We start from the raw sequence: 18610 nt of genomic DNA, 5'->3' as shown, positions 1-18610 counted from the left end.
AGTCTCAGTCACCTAAATTTAACCATAGAGGTGGCACATTCAAGATGCTCACATGAGGTGTTTCAAAAGGCAGTGACACACAGCATATTTTGTTATGACAGCTCTCTGGTTTGATTTGTTTGGCATCATTTCCCCCTTCATGGTTTTTATTGTGTTATATTTCACTTGCAGGTTGTGCGTCGTATCCAGACTGGTTTCACATTAAAAGGGAAGAAACTGTTTGCCAGTTGGCAGTCGCAGCTGATGATGCACAAGAGGAGGCTGAACTCTGTTTACTGAATATTCAAAACAACATAGTGGTGAAGTTTGGCACTAACACGAGATCTGGTGTCTGATTTTGCCAGTTAACGACCATCAAATTAAAATTTTAGCTGTAGTTTCTTTCTTCCGCACTGGATTCAAACTCTGGTACTAGAACACAGGCGGAGATAAAATTACCATTGTCAGTGGCAGCTTATTGTTTCCTCTTGAAGTATTAGCCAATACAGCCAGCCTGTGTGTTTCAGTATTACAAAGGGAGTTGTTTGGGAGAGCAGCTCTGGCCTTGGACTTTGCCTCTGACGACCTGAATGAGAGGAAGCAGGGCTGTCGGCTGTGCCTCGTTAAATTGTTGGGGGGTGTTAGGTTGTAAAAATGTGGCATGTGTTAAATAATGCAGGACACAAGAGGCTGCATTGTGGTGAGAGAGAAATAAAGTTGTGTGACTGTGATAGAGGGTGGTGGCCCGACTGGGAATCATTGCTTTACAGTGTCATAAACTGGAATTTGGACATGTATTCTGCTCTGAAATGCTTTGTGTTGAAAGAGTGCACATGGAAATGTTGTTGCTTCTTTTCACTTTAGCTGAAAATGAAAATATGATTTATTGGAAGCAAACACATATCTCAGAATTTTAACCGATGGAATTTTAGTAGTTTAAATCACATTTGGAAGGGACTACCATTAATTTGAAACCTCTCTCACCCACATCGCAGCCAGGGAATGACTGTAATAGAGAATAACAGTTCCAACAGGAATATGATACGAATCAGGCAGAAATTAAAACATCAGCAACCAAGATGACATGTTTCCCTGGTGTCAGCATGTAGCTACATGCAGCACTTACAGACAAGCAATAACTGTCTATAACAGCACTTTCTCCTGTAGGAAATTGCCAATAAAAGCTTCTTAGCACAACCAAACATGTTCCGTAGGAATTTGATCTGAAAATTACAACATCGGCTACCAAGATTACATTTTTCCCTGATGTTAACATGTGGGTACTTGTGTACGTAAGCAGTGTACTTGCAGCTTGCGAACAACCACAATGGAAAGTGGCAGCACTTTCTACCGTTAAAAAAATACCTATAAAAGCTTCTTAACAGAACCTGACAAGTTCCTGCAGGAATATGATTCAAAATCAGCGAGAAATTAACATCAGCAACCAAGATTACATGTTTCGCCGATGTTAGCATGTAGCTACATGTAGCACTGTAATTGCAGCCAGGGAATGACTTGTTTAGTGGCACTTCCTCCTGTTAACAAATCACCAGTAAAGGCTTCTAATCACAACCAGACAGACAGCAGGAATATGATCTGAAATTGAGGAGAAATTTACAACATCGGCAACCAAGATTACACGGTTTCCTGACGTTAGCATGTCTCTACATGTAGCAGTGTGCACCAGAATCTCAAGCACACTATTTAAGAACCACTGACTTACTGGTTAGAAAAAGATTCAAATTCATCCTTTTTATGAATTTTTTTAATAAATAAATTCATCCTTTCTGAATCAAAGTTTTGATAATCCCACTCTTGCATCTGTCCTCATCTTCTTTAGGGTACATGATGTCCATATCCCCCCATCATTAAAAATTATGGCAGCAGAAGACTTTTTAGATGAGAGCATAATGGTTGGGAATAGAAACAAACTAGATCTCATCACAAAATTACAACCAAATACAACTTTTTTTTTTGGCTTTAGCATGAGATAAAGTGCGGAAAATTAGCTGTCAGGGTGAAGAGATCAATTATTATCTTAGTGTGACTAATTACATGAAGCTCTAACGTAATGAAACAGAGCTTAACACTTAGTAATTTATTTTAACATTATCACATTTCACAATAATAGTATCTGAATGTTTAGCCCTTAGTAGCATCATTTAAAGACCTCCTGGATGTGACGTCTGACGTCTTTGGCAACATGTTGTTTTTGAGATCAGGAAGATTTATGTTCCTAATTTTTATGGTTTCCTGGTGTTAGAGTATATATTATTGTGGGAATACCAGGGAGTTTACTGGACTTGTCTGCATTTGAGAAATAGAATACAATCTTATAGTATTAAAGCAGTATATTGTCTGCAGCGCTCCCTGCAGGGCTGACAACCTCAGCAATGATATGATGAAGTTTTGCTGTTTGCTTTCAGGGAGGAGGAATTTAGGCAACGCAGGCTTAACGGCCCAAGTGTGAAACTGTGTATGTGTTTGTCTCAATTTGTAAGTTTGCATTTGCACTCAAGGAGTCTCATTACGTAATCGAGACTGTCAGGAGTGCTCTATTAAATGATCATCAATGCTCTTCCCATTTGTCTTCCATCTGTTTTCTTCTTCTTCTTCGTCTCTTCTTTTTTTGTCCCCCATTAAACTCCTTACCAACTTTGCTTTTAAGCTGCAGCCGCTCCTGACATTTATATCTTTGGCCTGATGTTTTCAAGGTGCTGTATTTTGTGTGCGCGTGAGAGATTCTTTGGCCATAGATTTTGCAGTCGCTCTGTGTGTGTGTGTACGTTAGTGCATGCTGTCAGTGACAGGGGTTATACGGCTGTGAGGTGAGTCACTTTCTCTCCAGGTGCTCTTTGGACAGTCCTGCAGGTTTTTATGGCTTTTCTGCTATTGAAATCTCAACTGAGTCACCCTGAGAGTTCCTGTGGATACACACAGTAAGGACAGACAGAAGGACGGACAATGAGACGGACAGACAGGACAGTCAGTCAGTACTGAAAGGTCAGTTTTTGATGAGTACTCAGCGCACAGGGACCACTCTTGATTGCTTGTATTATTGAGTGTTCTGACATTCAGTTCAAGCCAATATCTGAACAAAACGGCAGCTGACATTTATTCCTGCACTTAGACATTTCTTTCTGCTCAGAGTGGCCTGAGTACCGACTGACATCAAGTGTTTAGATGGGTTTCCTCCTTCAGGAACGACCTCTCTCTTTGGTTGCAACTAACTATTATTTTCAGTACAGATACCTGCAGTTTTTTCTCAATAAATCATCAGCCTATAAAATGTCAAAAAATAGTGAGACAAGCACAAACTTCCAAGAGGTGCAACCACGTACCCACATGGATCCTAACCTCGTCACGTTTTTCCAGTTGGCATGAACAGTTAATCAGCTGTCCTTTGACTGATGATCTTTCTGCAAAGTCTGGAGCAAGTCTGAATCCTTTCAGAAGTCATGTGGCTTTTTGCGAGAGGCCCCAGCCGTTGCCATGCTTCCTTATTAGCCAATTAGCATTAACACAAACACATACTTTTACACCAGGCCCCCAGGAAAGCAGTTGAGCCTTGCAGCCAATTTTTCCCAATGGCCACTTATAGTGTTGCAGCAAAAAATCCCCTGTGGCCCAAAAGGCCTTTTCCCCATAGACCACGGTTATAAAAGAGGCGTACGTTAAACTAACTAAAATTATAACTCTATATGTTATGAATTTTTTAACCATGGAGGTTTGATATTTGTAAAACTTTCCTCAAGCTGAGAAAAGTGATTTAAAAATCTGTGACATCATCACAATGTAAAGTCTATAGCCAAGCGGGAACTTGTGGGCGGGGCATAGTCAGTGGGCGACGAACTGCAGAGGTAAACTTGAAGCTAAAAACTTTTTTTTGGTCATCTTGGTATCTGTAAGATTCAGCTTCACATGCGTACATGACTCCTCCATGCCAAATAGCAGCTTCGTAGGGCAAGAACTGTGGCCGCCAAACCAACCAACCAACCAACCGTCCGACAGAGCACGCTCTAGAGCTGCTGGTTGCAGCTTAAAACGCACACTGCATCTTCCCTGAGCCCAAGTTGATCTCTTATAATCTCTTGTCTTGTTCAACCAACAGTCCAAAACCCAAAGATATGCAGTTAATATTGATATATGGCAAAGAAAAGCAGCAAGTCCTCTTATTTGAGATGCTGAAGGTAGAGAATGTTTTTTTGTTTGAAAAATTATTAAAACAACTGATTATCAAAATAGTTGCCGATTATTTTCTGTCAATCGATTTATTTTACAGCCGCTAATTAAATTTGATTTCTCACCTGTAGAGCCGATCTCCAGAGCTGTGACTCACCAGGCGGTATCTTTATGTCCATTGTCTTTATAATGACGGGATTGTGGGTCATTTAGTTCGGATCATTTCTCAACCTCAACGAGTCTCTCCTCATCCACTTTTTTGTCACACATGGGACACAGCAACAGACTTCTCTTAATGCATCAGTGGTGAGGAGAGGAGGAAAAAAAAGCAGCTATAGGTGCAGATGAACAAGCTGCATTTAATTCAGGGGTGGTAAAGTGCCACGGGCCGAGTATCCAGGTGCGTTGACACGTATGTAGCTGCAGCTGGTGTGGGGATGTATATAGAAAATAGTAAGGTGTGGTGTTTGGTGCCAGTGTGTTAAAGTCAAAAATAAAACACAGTATCTGTACCTTACTGAAAAGACAAGTGGGCTTATTTATGCATATAATAACAATCTAAAAAAGTCACAAAATAAAACTTCTGATTTATTTTGGGACCCATTTTTCTTCAAATTCATAACAGTGTGAATGCTTTTGTCTTCTGAAACAGAATAAAGACATTTATAGTTGATCTAAAGTTTGACAGATCCAAGCACACACGCTGTGCTTATTTACCAAATTTCAATGCAGGAACTGTGGCTCAGACATCAGACTCCACAAAGCTCATATCCGACATGCATAGTGTTGCTTTAATTTAAACTGATTGGTATAGTTTCATGCTGAAATGGGATGTTGAGGGAGAGCCGTAACTGTGGGGGGATCATTCAAAAGTTAACCAACTTATGAAACCACTTAAGAGGAAGTGAAAACGAAAACCCAAACTGTTTGTTCTCAAACATCCAAGACATCTATCTGACCCCTCAGAGCTGCTTCCTGGTTTATCTTTGACCCACTGTATCAACCGTGTCTGCACGTGCACTCTCACAGTGCAAAGGACGCTCACACAGACGGCCTAGTTACTCGGAGCAAACTCATGTTTCTTGACTTGTTGGACTGTTGTAAAGCTGTGTCCAGTGGTGTCGCCACATCTGCAGACCTCAGCCATGAGACTGGTGAGTGAAATCTTACGAGTGACTGGGTAGGATTCAGGATTCAGGTGATTAAAAACCAAGAAGGAGTGGAATGAGCCTTTATGATTACTACTTCTCTTCCTTACTCTGCTCTTTCATAGAGTTCATGTTCAGTCAGAGGCCTTGAACTGAGACTGTGCTGACATTTAGCGGGCAAGTGCCCATGAAATATCATCCAGTGTCAGCTGATATTAGAAATCAATAACATGATGAGACCCAGAGTCAAATTACTCTTCGCTAAGGTTCAGAAAGCTGTATTCCTTTTTGTATTGACTGTTTATCATCAGTACGGCCCTGTGAAATCCATTTTAATCCATGTTTTCCCTTTTGATTTTTCTGAAATCTACATTTTACAATTTGTTGTACAGTTGATTCTATTTTTAGTATCAAATTCAATGTTTCCGTCCATGTTTCCACATCGAGGAAATTGTAGAGCCCTACATCATCTGCTTGTCTTCCCCCACCAATTTTCCTGCCTTTCCTGTTTCTCATGTTTTCCTTCATGTTTTCTGTACTTTCTCGTGCTCCCCCTGTCCCGTCCTCCTTGCCCCTCTGCCCACTATTATAACACTCATGAATGGCTCAAGCGCCATCCAAAGTTCTGGATCGATACTTTAATGAACCTGTGACAGCAGTTTGGGTGGAGTATGCAAATGATAATTGCTGAAAAGCTTTGTTGGATTTCATCCGTGGAGAGTAAATAGACTATCTTAGCTGCACAGTGTTCTTGCATGTGTACCCAGAGACCACAGGATGTTCATTATTATCAGTTTAGCAAATTGGGCGTAGCTCTCTGACTGCTGGTTTAGTTGAGCCCTTCCATGTGTAGAGCTGAAACAGTCGCTAGAAAGAACAGGAGTTTACTGAGCCTTAATGCAACACAGGGAGGAAAAGAGGGGCATCCATCTTGCTGTTGAGAGAGAAGAGCCCCAAGACTGCCATCAAACTCAAATTAGCATTTAAATTAAATTGGAAAATTAATCAAGAGGTACAGAAGTGTGTGTCCTCGTCTCGTGGGTGCAGGAAAACGCCGTCCTCCCTGCCAGGATGACGTTAGTTCTCCTCCGCCCACCTCGATTCACAGGGGCTGCACTCGGTCACAGTGAAGTATCACCCCACCTGGAGATCCACACAGTTGGCAGCTGGATTGCCCCTCACCAACAGGCAGGCAAATTTGATTACCACTGTCAAATAAAACCAAACAAAGTCACCTGTGTGCCTGCACCTGGAGGGAAACTCAGGAGCAAGTCTGTCCAGATGTCTAAAGGGTAATTTCTGTTGCTCCCTAAGACACAGAGAAGAGGAAAGTCATGAGTAATGAGGGTTTGGTTTGAGGGGCCCTGAGAGCACAGGAGCAGGCAGATAATTGGAGTGAATTGAAACAGAAGGGAAGAATTCAAGGTAGGACAGCAGCTGGTGTGAGGATAGAAGCTGGCAAGGACGAACTCTAACCCCCCTCGAGTCAGCAGAGCACAGTAAAGACTTAAATCGGCACGTCCTAAACTAGGAACACGTATTCACCCTCTAACCCTGAATGGTAATTAGCAGAACTAAACTCCTTGCCTGTAGAGTTCAGATCCTCCTCTGTGGTCCTGTATTTAGATATTAACTCATAAACTGATCTGAACTGAACAAAATCTTATATCATTTTTATAAAATAATCTTAAATCATGGTCTACTTACTAGTCTTATATTAGAGGTAGACACACGCACATCCATATTACCAGGTGCCGAGTCGAAAAGATGCGATCTTCTTTCTTCCTACTTACTAGTCTTTCCACTAAATATCATTGGGCATCATTCACAAACAGTCCGACAAACATTTTACGCACAAATCCGGGATTCATCAATAATTTCTTTCCTAAATTTGCTTGTAACCTGCAAACAAATTCAGAACTTCCTCAGATATTGGTGTCAGGGGATTGACAGTCTACGGGGTAATTTTGTAGGCTGTTCTCACAAATTGTTTGTATGTTTTCCTACAAAAAGTAATGCTCTCAAATTTGCACTCATCTCATGTCTCACATATTCTGAAAGGCTGTGATCACGTGACAAGTGCACTGATGAGAGTACACAAGGAAGCAGTCTCAAGCAGTCTTGTAGGGAGGCAGGTTGGGGCAGTGCATGGGTCACAAAAACCTGGACTTTGCCCTGAAGCTGCATGTTCGGAACAGTGTGAACTTTGAGTCATTTTAAGATATGTCCTTGCCATATTTCCTTTCCTAAACCTAACCTCTGTAACGTTACGTTAATCCATGACTTTATGTTAAGGACGCAGTGTTATTCGTGGGGCTCTAATTTGTAGGATATCATACAAACTTTTCTTTGAGAATGCGTTTCTACAAATTTTGCTGCTGTTCAATTTACTGCACTGTGCAGCAACCTATTCTAGTGGAAGCTAGCTAGCAGCCCCGCTTAATTGGGCATTATCGGCAGTAACACCAGCGTGACCCAACAGCGTCAGTTCGGAAACATTGTGCCCACCTTCTGGTCTCCCCCCTGGTTGCCCCAGTGAGTGGGCGGCTCAACTTTGAACCGCCTTTGGAATTTTTTGCTATGTTAGCTCTTTCAGCACAGTTAGCAGTGTCTGGACAGCTGGTGGTGCTAATAGAGTTAACAATGCTAAAAGGGGTTTTGCGGCTCAAAACGAAGCCGCTTGCTCACCGGGGCGACCTAAAAGGAGGCCGTACGGTGGCCGCTATTGTCCATCATCTGGATGGCGTTATCAGTGGTAGTTGCTAATTGAGTGGCACCAGCAGCTAGCTCCCACTGGACCCGACCAGTGGAGAGTGCAGAGCTGCCAAAGATAACGTTAGCTAGCCAGTGAAGACTGGAGGGTGGACATGGTGTAAATGGGAAGGCCTCACGTCATTAAGCATTTTTGTCTTTAGAAATAACCAGTTAGACATTTCTAGACACGCTTAGTGACAGAAATCCACTGTGAGCAAATTCACACAAAGCTTCAAAGATGACTTGAGCTTGCTGTAGCTCCTAAAGCAAAGTCTAGAAAAAATGCAGCTCATTATTTACTATGAACAGAACTTTAAGTAAATTTAAGTGTTCAGTTATTGTGATATTTCAGCATTGAACATAGTAGAAATTGAACCCTAAAGTTTACTCTGATAAAACTTTGGTAATGTAATTCAAAAAACATTTGGTCAGTTCGCTCAGTAGAGGTAGAAAGTTTCATGGTACGGATCAGCATGTTTCTAAACTGCTTGCACAGGATTTGGGTGAGTTCTCTGGCATCTTTAGGGCATAATGCAGCAAAACGCAACACACCTTTAGTGATTTATGTAAATGTTACATTATAATAAGGACGTGACCTGTGTCTGAATGGTGAACATTATTGGGTTATGGGCATGTATAAAGGTAGGGTGAATGTTTTACGTCCCTCCGTGTGCTCCAAATGGTATATATATTTTTTTAAACCTTAATTAAACCACAATTTAACAATAAATACATTGACAGTGCTTTAGTTGCCAGAGGCAGATATTGGAGGGAAGTCGTTGTTGGCAGTGTTTTGTTTTCCACCAGAACACATTCATTTGTATATTTGCTTAATTATTAGTAGAAACAGTTGGCAGACGAGCTCCAGTGTGTCCTCCTTCAGCTTTGTCCCTGCTCTGTGTCCAGAGAAGTGTCCCCCAGTGAGGCCTCCGCAGGACAGGCTCACAGTTTGGGGAGTGTTCTCACTGTCAGAGGTCCTGGTTGAGTTCAGTGGCCCCTGACAGGGTCCAGCTCGGGTCGCCTCCCTCAACACTGTGTTCAGTGCTGAGGCTTAATGGGCCTCTTAGTGGGGAGACAGGCAGCAGATGGTGTGGGGGACGAAAGCGCACAGCTGGATCATTACAAACACACACACACACACATACATCTGGCTGGAACTGATGATGGCTTTAAATTTTGGGACTGTGTCTGCTTGTGTGGATCCTTCAGAATTTGGCAGAACCAGCTTTTCTTTTCTCCTTATGGCTAATTATCCACAACAAGTAGCTGTTTTCAGCCGTCACTATTTATGCTGTTAAATTTCTGTCAACAAAAACAGATCCCTGTCAACAAAAACAAAATGTTGACAGGAAAGTAACAGCAAAAACAGCTGCTTGTTGTCATTAATTCAGTGTAATGTTTGGGTTTTAAATTTAATTCAGTGCCAAAATGTGCTGATTTCTACTGCAATCAAATTGAAAGCCTTTATCATCATTATTATCATCGTAGCATATTGTTAAATATACCTTTTCTGAGTACGTGTGAATAATTGCTAAAACTTAAATGTAAAGTTCGCATTTGTAACTTTCTGCTACCGATACATTACCCTAGAAACTTTTATGTTGTTTTCACAGTCACAGTCAAAGTAAGGACACGATTAGATGCAAATGCCCGCTGGGCTGCGCGATGGACACGATGCAAATGACATCGATTTCACGTACGTATGACGCAAGTTAACACAAAATATTCTAGGGTTCAAACCCACGTGAGTAACATGACACGGAAATTCACATGGCTTTTGGTGTGTGCAACATTTAAGCAACAGTTGGTAACTTTTATAAAAACTAACTTGTTTCATATTTGCTGAAACTGTCACTATATCCTGACCATAGTACATGAGACAGATAATATGTGAAAAAATCATGTCCCTCCTCCTCTTAGTGCATCTGTGGGCATTTGTAAGAATCTACTGGGCCTGAACAAAAACAGCCAATCAGAGCAGAGCAGTCTGTAACGCAACAGCTACAGCTTTAAGCCAAACTCCTTTAAAACAAACACCTCCGGTATTCACCTGCATATCTAGCAGACGCAGAGCAACATTATCATCCTGTTTAGTCATATATGTGTCCAATATTCACTCTTCTTTTGGCTCTGGTTTGGTCTTCATCAGCTCCTGCTAGATGTTCCACTTTGTTCACCAGCTGTTTGTTCATTTTCTGCTGCCTCTTCTGAGACTTTATACACTATAGAACAAGGAATTTAAACCAGCAGAATCAGAAACTAAAATCCCTATGTTGATTCACACTTCAGGCTGTTAACATTTACTGTTTGTACTGTGTGTCGTGTGAAACCTAAAGTCAGTGTTGAGGTATTTTATGTTACAGAAGTACAGAACATCAAGTCATCACATCATCATGTTACATTAAGTATAAAGGATGCACGATAATATCGGCACGTCATCAGTGTTGGGTGATATCAGCCAACATGCTTTCTTTGCACAATTAATGAATATAACATACATTGAAAAGCTTGCTACTTCATGTCTCCATCTGCTTGGAGACTACCACGATAATACTATGCATGCATAATATGAAGTTGATTCCACTACAGAACAGACGTAATGATCACCAAAATTAGGTGGAGAAGAAATGGAAATATCGATATTGGTATCGGTTATCAGCCAAATAAGTTGTTGTATATCTGCATATCAGATATCGGCAAAAAGTCCAATATCATGCATCCCTTTTAAGTATGTAACATGGTGATGCCAAACCATGATGATTTTTCTAAACCTAAACGAGTATGAACTGAATATTTGTGTATTCGGATATTTGTTTGTAATTTTAGAATTCACACATTTCTTTTTTTCCCCAAATCATAAATTTGTTGGAGCTATGCTGTTTCTGTGCTTCTTTTTCACAGCGCTTTCTCAAGGCTTTGTCTCAGATTTGGGTCCATTATTATGAACGCATAGTGTTTCAAACCATGTGCAAAACTTGTCATTACATGTCATAAGAACTGTTGTATATATTGCACTTTGGTTGGTTTAACACTTGAGACCTTTTCACAGTACATTGAGTTATTTCAGTCCACAATAACGTCAGAAATATCCTCTAAGCTTTCAATACCACAGAAATAACATCCTCTATAATAACTGTTACATTTATTGCCATGAAATCAATATAGAGTCAGTTAGTTTCATAGAAGGTCCTGGTGGGAATGTTGTGATCTTGTAAGCGTATTGTGTGTCGTTCGTGTCTTAAGGCTTTGGTTCTGCATAGTGTGTTTGCCTACCCCGCAATGTTGAAAAATGTATGAGGGTGGTAGAATGCAGAGAAAATTAGGAAAATGTCATTCGACTCATCTCATTAACGCAGTTTGACACCCGTTGTGCATGAAATTGCCAGAGCTGTGGCATGTGTCGGTCATGCCTCTTGGCTCTGAGGCATTAGAGGCTGTAGGACTCCCTGCTGGTGTGAGGAAATGTAAAGTGATACGGTCGGTCACCAGGTTTCTTTAAGGAAGATAAAAAGCAGGGTAACTGAAACCTGAATGACACTAATGAAAGGGTGAGGGATATGGATGAATAGATGATGATGGACAGCTGGATGTTTGAGGAGCATCAGTGGTTGAAGTGTCCGTCTTTCTCACAGTTAAAAATCATAGAAAAAGTAAATTCATCTGACTGAATATTTATATTAATTTAAAAAAAGTTTCACTTTTTTCACAGTAATTTTTTTTATTTTAACTAATGTATTATTAAGTATTGTAAATACAGACTGCAAATTTTACCAAGAACAAAAATGCACAGCATTTCATTCTCTGTGACATCGTTCACACACTCAACTTCAAATTAAAGAACCTCAGATTAAAGACAAGTTTATTGCAGTAATCAAAGTTCTGCTGTTTCCTAACTGGAAAAAAAGGTTCCACCTGAAAATACTTTTTAAAAAGGGTGCCCCTTCTTGTCTCCAATTTGTAGAGGTAACTTAAAAGGATATTTTGCCAATTTCCAGCCAGATCTATGTCACTGTGGTGTGGGGAGTGTGTGTGCAGTTGAATATTGTTTCACTTCAGAAGTGTAGCACCAAATTCTGAGCAGTCTCTAGCTAGCTGCGTTTAGAGATGAATCCTAAGGCGTTTCTCAATCTGCATTCCTGCCTGTACTTGTGTTCTTGCGGACTTGTGAAACATCATCAGTCGCAGCCCAAGTACTGTTCCAATTCAAATCCGCATCCAGCCAAGTACAGTCCAAATGCCTGGATGTGAACTTGCTCTGCCCGTTTCATCGGGGATGCATCGGGAGGTGACTTGTGGGGACTTTTGACAGCCAGGTATCCCAGAATGCATTTCTCACAGACCAGCGGCAATGGCAGCCGTCCTGGGGAGTTTGTACTCCCAAGTTGAACTTGCCAAGTCCGAACTCCGAAGTGTGCAAGTCCGAACTTGGCGTACTTGGTACTGAGAACTAGTGTTGGGGCGGACCAAACCATTTTGCGCCCCTTAAGGGGTGAAAGGTGCCTCCAAAAGCTGATTGACCAAAGTTCAGTCTTTCAACCAATTTATTCCACCGATTTTAATGTAGTTATGGTGCGGGAAGAGCCTAACACTTCTCAAAGTCAAGGATCCCTCCTTGGTAGGATCGGTCCTCCCAGCTCAACACAATGGAACAAGCTAGCAAATGCCCAGGTTTCTGTCACTGAAGAGACCCTGCCTTCACTTTTCACTTTTCTTTTGCAAATCATGTGCAAAAAATTGTGGGTAGTTAATGCTCCCTGAGGATCCACACATGCATCCTTGAGGATTCTCTTTAGGAAAGACTCTGTCCCCAGTAGAATTCAAAGGATCCTTGACATTAAAACAGTCCTTTGGTGGGATCTGATGACGTAGCCTCCTTGAAATTCAGCTGTTTAAGGCTGTTCAGCTGTTCCTTCCTTGACTTTGAGAAACACCAAGTATCCCTTTAAGGCCTTGGTTACCACTCCTCATCTTTATTTCATCTCTTGTGAAAGTACTTCACAAATTTAGAATTCCACTCCTGTAACATTGTCAGACTTTTGTTGGATAGTTGATGCAGCAGAACCAGAGATATTGTAGTTTTTGGTCTTATTTCTTGTCAAAACCTGGCACCTGCACCACCCCAAAATCAAACGCATCCTAACAGTTTGGTCACAGATTTGGGTGTGTTATGCTAGAAGCAGATAATGTATTCTCGAGCCTCAAGCAGAGATAATGAGGTCTAGTAAACTCACTTCTTTGCCTCAAAGGTCGGTGCTAAAAATCACATTATAGCCGACTCAAAGTGCTTTAATATTTAAATTAAAACATGTTAATTGACAATTATCATTAAGCTAATTGAAATCTAAGTGAAGCTTAATTGACTTTGGGTTGTTTGCTTTAACTTAGTGGTCAAGTTTCACCTTCTGTTAATTAAACTGAGTCTGACCTTCTTCAGATCCACAGGGTATTGATCACATATGCTCATGTCTTCTTACATCTTTGTCTCCTTCTGTGGCTCCTTGAAGGCCAATGTCATTATCTCGAGACTGAAGTTGGCAAGAGCAGGCAACATATTGTATTGTCCTGACATTTAAACATTAAAATTGTATTGTATCACTCAGAATCACATTGTAAGCTGAGAGGAACTGCTGAGACAGGGAATAGACGATCATCAGCCGTTAAAACTCAGTAAATATGTGAAATTACATTGTTTTAATTTACATTTTGGAGCAGGGTGATCTTCCATTGAATTTACTTGCACTAGTTGGGAACACTGTTTATATCTAAGCCACTGTGCATGTTAGAATTTGATGCATTTCTGGGTACTGATATGATTTTGTTTGGAATAAAGCTGCAACTGTCATTTGGTGTTAAAAAGACAATATTATGATGCATGACAGGAGTAAACAAAACACAAACAAGTTCTTATTCTATTAAGTCTATTTGAGAGACATCAAATATTACTGAACATTGTATTTAACAGTCAAATCCCAAACTATTTCAAACTGACAAAAGCCTCAAGCTGCTCATTTAGATCGTCCCCAGCACAGTGTGTGTCTCTTTCTTTCAGTCATTGTTTTTCTTCTGATTGTGGTCGTACGAGTGAGAATGCTTTATGACTCAGAGCTCCTGATTCGAGAGGAGCTTCCCTCTCCTGTTGGTTAATGTATTCTGATGTGATTGGATGATAAGTCTCTTTGGAAAAACGTTCTGTCTCTCGTTCAGTCCACTTCCTGTGTTTCTGGTAAATCTTAATCTGAGAAATTCATGAGAAGCTTTAAAGAGGATTTTTAAACCTTTTTAAATCTGTCATTTGTTTCCATCCAGTGGTTTTAGTGTTTGTTTGTTTGTTTGTTTCTGTTTGTTCTTGTGTTTATCAGCAGAATATTTTAAAAACAGCATCTTTGGTTTACTGTGGAGTTTTTGTCTCTAAGGAAGACGTTGTTACACAGTAAAATGGACAGATTGTAAAACCCCCTGAGACAAACTTGTGATTTCTAATTAGACATAAACTCAAGTTTGGTAGAAACTTTGTTATGATTGAAACTACAAATTGAGAGGATGGTGCAGCCCTGGTGGCGCTCTAGATTTGTGTGTGGTCTGTATAAACATAGTCTGCCAATTAGTTCCAGTCCATTTGTCTGAAGTGTGTGTGTTCCTGTGTAGACATGGCCTGATGCTTCGGGGTCACTGAGTACAAAAAATGTCAATACACTTCAGTATCTTCCTATATTGTGTAGACTGCTTGAGTTATTATGAGGACCAATTTCAGTTTAATACCTTGATAGTGAAGACACCTCTTGTTTAGTCCTCACATCTCAGAGGGTAGTTTAAGTGTCAAGAGTTGGTTTCAAGGCTGCAACTCACGATTATTTTCATTATCAGTTAATCTTATTATTGTTTTCTCAACCAACTGATTCATCATTTGGTCTATAAGATGTCAGAAAATAGCGATAAATGTCCACCCATGTTCACGTTCAAGGAGTTGAAAGTGATGTCTTCTTTTTTTTCTTTTTTCTGACCAACAGTCCAAAACTCAAAGATAACCTATTTCATTAAAATTGGTAGCCTACTAAGGATGTCAGTTTTGGTTAATTTTGCTTTCGATAGCTTGACATCCATTAATCCATTTATCGTTACCTAACCAGTTAATTGAAAAAAAAAACAAAAAACAACAACCTCAAAATGATGTGAAACACAAGAGGTGGTTTCCTTTTAGTCCAGTGCTCCATTGACTCAGTGAGGTTTAGCAGCTATCCATTTAGTGGCGTTGAATTTTTTTTAATTTTGTAAATCTCTTCCCTTTATTTTATTTTCTGTTAGCTTTGCTGACAGACAGCTGGTGAGCCATGTTACCATGCAAAAACATTGTGCCCCTTCCTCCCTCCAGTCTCCTCTGGTTAGCCAGCTAGTCTGCACTGCGCACAGGCCAGGCAGGAGCCAGCAGCACCACTCAATCTGCGACTACCACTAATGCCATCCTGACTTATGGTGGCAGTCTGGCGTTCCTGTGGAAACAAGGCGGCCACCCTCTGTTCTAGCCCAAGGCCACCCCAGTGAGTATAGCCTAGTTCACATTACATGATTTTGACCCTAATTTTGCGTTGAGGAGACTATCGTAATCTTTTGAGTTTTCATACCTGGCGACGTGTGTTTCTGTCAGCGGGAGTCTCGCCAACTGCGTTACGACCTGTGTGTGCACACCACAAGATTTCTCCACCGAGCCCTCGCCGACAGAGCCCCAGATAACGCGGTGAGGTCACCAAACTTGGAGACGACACATCGTAAAAGCATGGATATTCTTTATTATCCTGGGTCCAAACACAACGAGCTCCCCATGATCCTGTGGACGCCGCCATTGTTGTTGTTGCTTGCCGGCTTGTCAGTGTTGCCAGATCTTGGGAGAGAAACAAGCAACCAGGGCTATGGAAACAAGCCCAAAAGAAGTGACTATCATGTGTTTAAATAACTTATTAGACGGATATATTTAGAGATAGATATCCAGTCCCAGTCACAGACGAGGCCTGTTCGTAGGCTTGTTCACACATGAGGACTCGTCGTGGAAGACAATCTGCCGACTCAACTCCGACCCAAGGTGGCTCTCTAGATCCTCTGCGACGTCAAAATCGCGGTGAAAATCGTGTAATGTGAACTAGGCTTAAGTTGTATAATTTTGAGCCACAAAATAGCCTTTAGCATTATAAACTACGTTAGCAACACCAGTCATGGTGAGGCTGCTAACAGTGCTAGCTGAATTAACAATGATAATATAGGCTAAAGGGGTGTTGCAGTTCAAAATTAAGCTGCTTACTCAACAGTGTGACCTGGGGGAAGACCGCAGGGTTTGCATGGTGTTTCGGTAGTAATGCCACCATAGGTTGGGACAGCATTACCAGCGGTAACCACTGAATGAGTGGCAACACTGGCTAGCTCCCACCTGTCCTGTTTGGTGGGCAATACAGAGCAGCGGTGGCGACTAGCTAACCAGTGTAACATGAATACCTCAATAGCTTTGGTGGTACAGCAAAGTGACCACTACTAAACTAAAGAGTAGCAGAGTTAACCCGTAGACCAACATGCATAATTGGTCAGAAATACTCTCTGCACTGATGAAATCTCTAATCAGTTGATCGACAAATGAATCGTCAACTCTCCTTGGTTTATGTTGAAGGTTGGAGTCGTGTCTTGTGGTGGTGGTCAGGGTCTCTGCAAGTATGGCAGTACAAACCTGAATGTGTGTGTGACCCAGCGGACATGAAGCTCACTGGTCATTTACAGCTGTGCTCTAGCAGCCTGGCAGGACGCCAACCGTTCCCTCTGGTTAAACCATTAGTTCAAGCTGCATTCGTGTGAACACATCCAGTGTGTTTCCCATGTGGACGTGCATTAGCACATATGGAGCCAGATGAAAGGTCCACCGTGTGTGTGTCTTCGTGAGTGTGTGTGTGTGTGTGTGTGTTAAATCTCTTTAAAGTGAATATGGCAGAGCGATCTTCACGCTATATGCACAATTACTACACTGTTGTGTATAGTTAACGATTGGTTTTAGCCTTTCTTAATCCTAAATGCCACTGTTTACTTTTAGATTATAATGATTATGTACGGTTATTGTTGCTTTTTAATACTTGTGCAGCAACAAACAGTGATCGTCTCCTCAAGGATCACTAAACTTTATACGAGTAATAAGAGAAGGACACCAGCGTGTACTTGACCTAAATAGATTACAGAGTTTATTATCCAATAGAAACTAGTTTATTATATTATCCAATCCTGGGCCACTGTATATAAAACCTAAATAAATCTGTACTGCACTGCTGTACCTGCGTCTTTCTAAAGTAATTCAGTTGCACTTTCTGCTCTGCAGCAGCAGCAGCTGGGTAAAAATATCACGTTGCCTTTAATAAATTTAAGGGGCTTAACTGGCTTTTCTGTACTGGAGTCAATAAATAGAATGGTTGTAATTCACTGCAGTGAAGAAGACAGTGGTTTGACCCCGCTGCAAGCTGAAGGCAGATTGAATTAACTGGCAATATAGATCCGTCTGTGGCATTTAGGCACAACACAGGCAATAGAGAGTTGTTTTCATCGTGTTTTATTGTGTGCATTTAGTTCCTTTGAACAGTTTACTATGAGTTTTCTTGTCGTAGTGCTTTGTATCCATTTGAGGAGGAAAAAACTGGAGGACATTTTTGGGTTTCAATGTAATGACCAGATCCAAAGGGAATTTACTGATGTACATATATATTTATTTATTTATTTGACAGTTTTCAGTGATGTAACTGAATGAAAATGCAAAATTCTACCACACACATTCTCACTGCAACCTCTTCACATATTGAGTTTTGGTCATGGACTGTCCACATCCACATATGACGTCCAAGGTACCCTGGGTGTGTTGGTTGTTGACGTTCTGGGACGTTGTGTCAACTTCAGCCTGTTACATGCATTGTCTTCTTTCAAAATGCACTTCTGTTTTCACAGGAAATTTACCATTCACATACAGTCTCTTTCAGAATTAAAGCATTTTTTCCTCCAACAACTAACGCACATGGTTAGGTTTACAAAAAAGGAACTGGGTTTGGCTTTATATACTTATGGGACACAAACATCACTCTCCATGGTGAAAGTCAATGTTTGCTGGACTCATCCACCACCCTTCCCGTCCTTACATGGACTTGCGCTGTCTTAACTTTCGTCCATGTCTCGCCACGTTTCTCCCTGACACTGCCGAGTGCCATTTAAGTACAGCGGCGACCGGCCGCATATCATGCTGACAGTAAAGGGCTGCTTTTTTTGTCAGTGTCACTGTGCAAGTCACTGTCGACATGCCGGATTTTGACAACTTCGGAGTGAGACTGGGTTCTTAAAACTTGTTTATTTATATTGATTTTGGCAACAAATTTGGCGCTAAGACGCTGTTAAATGGGAAGTACTCGTTTAAAGATATTGGGACTTTACTGTCGCCTCGTTTGAGGACACTGGGACTTAAAAATCATTGACAAAGTTTGGTTTTTAATACCTATCAGAGCCTACTGATCCCAAATATCTAGGAGAAATAAAAAAAATTG

General features: G+C 41.0%; 1 protein-coding gene across 6 annotated transcripts in view; it reads left to right on the top strand.

Moving 5' to 3' along the window:
• Positions 1-18610, top strand: part of htr4 (5-hydroxytryptamine receptor 4) — a 303234-nt gene that overhangs the window by 56904 nt on the left and 227720 nt on the right. For 3 of the 6 annotated variants that reach the window (XR_013491847.1, XM_078169573.1, XM_078169574.1), the window contains exon 1: positions 5200-5315. The exons of 2 other annotated variants lie outside the window; for them this stretch is intronic. Coding sequence is in view for 2 of the 4 variants with exons in the window: in XM_078169573.1 (XP_078025699.1) it covers positions 5237-5315 (79 nt within the window). In the remaining 2 variants the exon portion in view is untranslated. Of the gene's footprint in view, positions 1-2860; positions 2983-5199; positions 5316-18610 lie in introns of those variants that run through there. One more of the 6 variants, XM_078169576.1, reaches the window with a different exon arrangement.

Source organism: Epinephelus lanceolatus, chromosome 7 (assembly GCF_041903045.1).
Source record: "Epinephelus lanceolatus isolate andai-2023 chromosome 7, ASM4190304v1, whole genome shotgun sequence".
NCBI lineage: Eukaryota > Metazoa > Chordata > Actinopteri > Perciformes > Serranidae > Epinephelus > Epinephelus lanceolatus.
The sequence above is the reverse complement of the archived record's forward strand: the minus strand, read 5'-3'. Positions and strand labels throughout refer to the sequence as shown.